The following is a 6,802-nucleotide window of genomic DNA, read 5'->3' on the forward strand; positions in this document are numbered from 1 at the left end:
GAAAAGATTACTTTGACTTATGGGCAATGCACCTTTCAATTTGCCATGTTGCCCTCTCCTTAAAAAAATTTCGTTCCTTGGTTCTTCCATGTACATATATATCATGTTAAAATCATCCATGTCAAGCTCAATAATAACAGCTAAGACAGGAATGAATGCTATTTTGGGTGCCATATCTGGAATGCTACAAAGCTGCACCAAACATATTGCAGAACTAGGCATGCTGCACTAGGATAAAAAAATATGGGTCTCACACTCTACAATAAGTTGCCTATTGCAATAAAGAAATACGAATTGATCAAGTGTAAACTAGTTCAATATTTAAAAGGAATGTTTTCTTCTCCATTGAGGACCTATAAGTATGCACATTAATGTACTCTTTACGTGTCCAGTGTTTGTATGCAAAACAAATCGCTGGACAAATAAATAATTATTATTACCATTATAACAGGCTCCAGGCACAGGGAAATGCAACGAACTCCCCTGAAATAACGACTTTAATCCATCTGTGTATAAAAGCCAATTGACTTGGTTTCTTGGAATGAATTAGGTGGTATTAGTAGTGAACATGTGAATACAAACAAAAGAATATCCACTAATTTACTACTTACAGAACAAAGGTAATGAGTTAAAAATAATAGAATATGAAAAAGTTCAAAGACATAAAACAAACCTTACCCAGGAAAAATGTTGGATAAGCTTGGCTACACTTATCCTATGCAAAATTCAAATGACAGAAAAATAAAATTTACAAGGATATATCAAAGAATATATAAAAACATAAACCCTTCTAAACAATAAATACTATATTCCTAGAATTTGCAGGTAGAAATGATTACAGAGAGTGATGGTATTAGGTCACTGCAATAATGTGATAGCAGCCAAGATTTAGAAGTTAAAAAGGGTGCTATTGGATGCAATCATAGTTCAAGGAAGTTTCCATGTCAAAAAATAACGTTCTTTTAAAAAAAACTCATCCGTTCCACAATGGTAAAAATGTAATCAAGGCATAACAAAACCTCAGCAAAAGAGTTATTTCTCACAGTTCACTCTATCATCCCCGGTCCATAAAGAAAGTTGGATAAATAATTTCCATTAACTGAAATTCAAAATACGAATTTATGTCTAATGCACTCACTTTATAATCCAAAGACAATTTTGCACCAGAGTGGCTCGACCCAGGACTGCTGGTAGACGGCTCACTAGATGCAAAGGAAGAATTCGCCTCACTCGACGAGAATACTGAACTGGTTTCTTGGACAACATCGGCAGCAGCATCTTTGGACGACCCGCTGTCCACATCACTCTTTCGGTGTTTCTCCACACTGCTGTCACTAGTGCATCCCAATGCACCAGTAGAGTCACTCTTCCCAGGCAATTCTGGGCTCTGGGAGTCTTCCACGCCCAGCTCCTGGACACCACCTGAAATACCTACTCCTTTGGCATCGTCACCAAAGGTTTCTCCCTCGCCCAGATGGCATGACGTCTCCATTGCACTGGTGCCATCTGCCTCCGCCTGCGGCAGCTGGCAGCCTGAACTGTCGCCAGCCACAGAACCTGCAGAAGCCACAGCGTGAGGAGTTCCACACCCTCCCACTTCAGGGCATGGACCCTCACTCAAATCTCCTACTTTGACATCACCAACCCCACCAGGGGTATTCAAACTCCTTCCAAACTCATCACAAGAAGATTCCTCGGGCCCACTTTGCTTCCAATCTTCCACTGCAGAGGTTTCTGCCTGGCCAGACGTCTGAGAGGTTGTGGCACCGTGTTGTTGTGTTGAACTCCGGTCGTCACTCTCCATCGGACACTCGCAAGTGCCATCACCTAACTCCTCGGGCTTCATTGTCATCCTCTTCTCACCAACCCCTGGTCAGCTTTCGATATCAAATACTCCACCCATGGTAGTAACAAAATAATACACGTTACATCATATGAAAATTGCTCAGACAGTTGGCACTTACCTGATTTAGATAAATTCACACAAAATTAAGGCAATAAATAGGACGAGTCTCAAAATTTCTAATAAACAAAAATTTATACTGTATACTACAATCGGATATCCGTCGCAACTTCAATGATTAATTAACGGGTAACTGAAATCGCAAAAAAAATGGTTTTCTTGGAAGAGAATACAAAATCATGCAAAAAGAAAAGTTAATTATGACGTTCATAATAATTCATCTTTTCCACCGCCAAACAAGTTAGGGAATAAAAAAGATATACTCTCCCCACCAAAAACTTTGCTCGGTCATGTGCATTGTGAAAGTTGGATCACGAAAATTTAATCTAATTGGCAAGCGTTGAAATTCGAGTTAAGTTTAATGGCAGTCGTAATAAAGCCATCGGGTGAACTGAAGTTTAGGCCTTGAGGGATTATAAGTTTTAAAAACATGAACAATTCTTTCAATTCTATGTTTTTCAAGAAAAAATACGTGGAAATTTCGGATGGCTGATGCGCACATTTTAAGTTCTTCGACTAGAATTATTTCCGTAACCGAATAAGAATTAATCTCCAAGCAAAAATAACATTTGGAAGGAATTAATTGGAGTTTCCAAGGTATTCTCACACCATATTGAAAATATTTGAATGGAAAACAATGTGAGTTATGTTCAATTAATTTAAATATTCTAGTTAAAAATTATAATACTTCGCCATTAAGTGCATCCTCAAAATAATCATCCGAATTTTTCAAAGCGTTCATTGGCTTACACTGCCAGAATAGAATATGTGTCAGAGGAGAGTAAGATTATGTTCATCTCTTGAATGCACTATTATAGTTGGCAATGCAGCATTGAAACTCAATATTGAGCATTTATGACATTCAAACTTAAAAATTCCATCACGGACAAAAAAGTACGTGGAATGTTACAGCTAAACACAACAATCGAAACCAATATGCCATTTTACGCCAAACAAAATTATGCCAATGAGCAGTGGCCATAGATATAGAACCAAATCATAACATCCACGGATCGTAAAAATTTACATCGAATTGGAGGATAAAACCTCATTTATCAGTCACTTACTTAGTAATGGAGCTGAGGATGGCTAGCAGAATCACCCAACCATTATTCTAAGTTTGCTTTCAATTGATCTGAAGTCCTGATGTATCAACAAACAAAATTATGTTCGATCGAAACAGCTGATTTCGCAATGGCCTGCATGAACAGCTGATGCTGCATATGGGAGGACATCTACCAGAACGGAAAATGACTCACGTCAAAATAAATACTGTTTACGTAATGCCAAAAAATGCTTCTGCTACGGACACAATTAGCTTTTTGACCCAGAATATTACCCAGGGTTTCCGTTTTTGAAAGATCCCTTTCAAAAATTTTTAATTTAACGCTACGAACTTGATTTGAATAGTATAATTATTCCTCGGAAGATATATAATTTTAAAAATAATTTTTTTTCCAAATAATCATTATTACTGTTACAGCGTATTCGGGCACGAAGCTTGACAGGTCAACGACCTTGAATAGAAAAAGGATCAAAAATGTAACTTGTCGGTAATTACTATGTTTTATTTTATATCGTGAGAGAAGACAGTGACTGAAAAATATACACCAAGCGCGCGAAATTTTCCAAGGGAAATCTCAACGTCGTAGAAGCGAACTCTCAGTTTCCATATCCTGTCGATATTCTATTGGTATTTTGAAAGCATGCGTATATTCCTCGGAAAATCTCGCTCAGGTGTCTTCATTGCGGTCATTAAAGGGTCCAACGCTAATAAAAGATGCAACTATAGCTCTGCAAATTAGCAGAAACACATAATTTACCCCCACTCATATTAATTATGCCAACAATTTCATCATGAATTCATTATTTCCAATAGAAGTTGCTCTAAATATCTTATAATCTTAAAACTTACACCACAACCCAGTCAACACAACAATTATGGCCACAGTGTGGCCATACTGTGGCCACACTGTGGCAAGGCATTGTGGCCATAGTGGGTTGCCATTATGGCGCCATAATGGTTTTGACCCCCGGCCACACTGTGGCCACAGTGTGGCTAGCCATAATGTGGCTTTAGTGTGGATAGCCACACTATGGCCACATTTTGGCTAGCCACAATGCTCCACCACTAATATATTAATATTTATACATATAATAATTCCTTTTTAATAGTATTATTATGCCTCCTTCAATCCTAGCTATGCCCATCAATGTAAAAATAATGATTTTTTGGAAAATTAGATGCGAACCAAAAATTTTAATTTACCATCAATTTAAATAATAAATACAATAAAATGCCCTCTGGTTGGCACCCCATACCCCAAGTAGCACTTTGCGATATAGAGTATCAGAAAGGTAAATGCAAATAAAAGTTCCTACTCAGTAAATGATGTTTGTAAATACTTTATTATTGCAGTAAATTAACCATGAATAACAGAATATAACAATTAATGATCGCCTAGGTTAGCCACTAAAAAAACATAACAACATTGCAGATAGAATAGAATAGATATTTATTATGCTCTGGGAAAAAACCCTTGGAGCAAAAAACACAATTTACAAAAAATGGCTCATCAAAGCAAAAGTTCATGAAAAATGTCAAGTAAAGTTGTTTGATACGCATCTATAAAAAAAAGAAATAACACGTAACAAGGATTGAAATTTGACATCATAGGCAGACGGAATATTGGGCAATAGTACATAATACATAATAATGATACATAATAGGCTGTATTTTCGTGGGAGTTTATTTTAGCTCTCCACTGAGTAAATCCATGTACAATTTAATTTTAAAAGCATGGATGGAGCCCCTCTGTCTAAGATCCTCAGGGAGAGAATTCCAGAATTTTGATCCCCTTATCAGAAATGATTTCTGGTAGATATTAGTACGTGGAGTAGGATAATATAAATAGTATTACAATAGAACAGATAAGCTAGTATTACAATATTGCCTTGGATTTGAGACAATAACATGTTACACATCCACCTCAAGTTATTTTAGCTAGGCTTATGGACCAATCTGTAACAGGTAAAATCACATATTAAGTCATTACAACATTTACGGTAGTCTATCTAATCTTCCCCACATTTCAACATCACAGTACTCACGGAAAGACGCCGAAATAGATTAAATCAATGAATAATGTAGAAGCCTATAATACTTAATATTCTTTCTTTAACACACTTTCTTTATATCAATGAAATCAACCAACTCTCATTTTGATAACTCATCAACAAGTCTGCATCTATAGCAACCGTAAACAAACTTTATCATCTGTGGCAGCTGTGGCTTTCCAAAGTGTGGCCATAGTTGCATATGTGTTTGGCAAGCCACACTATGGCTTGCCACAGGGCAACCACAGTCTGGCCATAGTATGGCAAGCTGTGGCTAGCCATAGCCATAGTTGCCACAGGTAAACCACAGTTCGGCCATACTGTGGCCATAATTGTTGTGTTGACTGGGAACCTCTTCATCCCCGGCCATCTCTTGCCAAATTTTGATAACCATCAAAGTTGTGATGGATGCAGGTAAATTTTACAGCGTTCCAATGCAAATACAGACACGATGGGCTGACAGTTAGAATTTAACACCAAGCACAATTTAAGAATCCCACATTTCAACGCTCAGAAGCATGTAGAAATGAGGCCCTAAACCAGGAAGAGTGAGCGGCATCATTACATCTATTATCTCTTAAGGCCTGTTTACACGGTACATTAACACGTACGGGTTAATGTCTAAATGTATGAACGCGAGAGTGAACGCCAAAATGCACCGTGTAACCACCCAACTTGTGCGAATGCATGCACAGAAAATAGAACCTGTTCTAATTTGGTTCATGCATTCGTACATGTTCCGTTCCGGTCCACAAAAAATCATTCACGCAAACGTACATTAACTCGTACGTGTTAATGTATCGTGTAAACAGGCCTTTACAAAATCACACCCTGCCAACAGATTTCAAAACACTACCGAAAAAGTAAAAGGTCCGTTACCAAACATGAAAAAAATACCTCTCCTCAATGAAACACTCCACAGATTAATAAAGTAAAATTTTAGGGGAAAAACTATTATGAACTTGGACCAGGATGGCATGAAATTGCACAGATTACTTCTACTGGATCACCAAAGTCTATGATCTTGAATTGAAACAAGGTCCCAGAGTTTGCATTAATAGCTCAAACCAATTAAGCTATCATGATATCATGTCCCCAAGCAGAGTTTTGGTATCTTTAAAGGACTGAGTATTATATGCTCATCGTATGTGAACGAGCTACCTCTGTGGAATTAATTCAAGGAAAAATACATACATATTAACTTAGTCTACTCTACGCTATCTAATAGGTACAACATCAACTGGATACAACACCTGTGTCATTTTTAAGAGTTGATACCAGTTGAGGTGGTAACTAAGAAAGTATTTAAGTAAAAATGTGAGTTGTGAAATAGACAAAGTCATCAATTTATTTAATTACTGTGTAGAGAGTGTAAACTCATAGAGAGAGCATAACTTTTGCCATTAAGCATAAAGAGTGTCAATAACACTTAAAGAAGGAAGATTGTAGGAAATAAGCATAGATTAATTAGCCAGCATTGAACCTTCAAATAATCATACCCAGGTTCATAAAAAGGATGAAAGAAAATCCATAAAAATAAACCTGTTAATGGGAAACTTATAAATGGCAATGGAAATCTATCGGATAACTAAATTTATGGAGATGAGGCAGATAGCTATGTGGTAATTGTTTGTGAAGATTTTGGTATCTTTGATGCATTTTTATGGACAACAATAATTTTCCTTGCTGTTAAGCCAACTTCATCACCTTTTATAATGGATA

At 36.9% G+C, this 6,802-nt stretch overlaps 1 protein-coding gene across 1 annotated transcript in view; it reads right to left on the bottom strand.

The window, feature by feature from the left end:
• The window catches only part of LOC124161542 (actin-binding protein IPP-like), a 60,795-nt gene extending 57,781 nt beyond the window's left edge, over positions 1-3,014 (bottom strand). The window contains exons 1-2 of the mRNA XM_046537913.1: positions 1,965-3,014; positions 1,139-1,877 (exon numbers count right to left, since the gene is read on the bottom strand). Of these exons, the coding sequence (XP_046393869.1) occupies positions 1,139-1,852 (714 nt within the window). The 5' untranslated portion in view covers positions 1,853-1,877; positions 1,965-3,014. The remainder of the gene's footprint in view (positions 1-1,138; positions 1,878-1,964) is intronic.
• Between the last annotated feature and the right edge of the window lie 3,788 nt (positions 3,015-6,802).

This window comes from Ischnura elegans, chromosome 6 (assembly GCF_921293095.1).
Source record: "Ischnura elegans chromosome 6, ioIscEleg1.1, whole genome shotgun sequence".
NCBI lineage: Eukaryota > Metazoa > Arthropoda > Insecta > Odonata > Coenagrionidae > Ischnura > Ischnura elegans.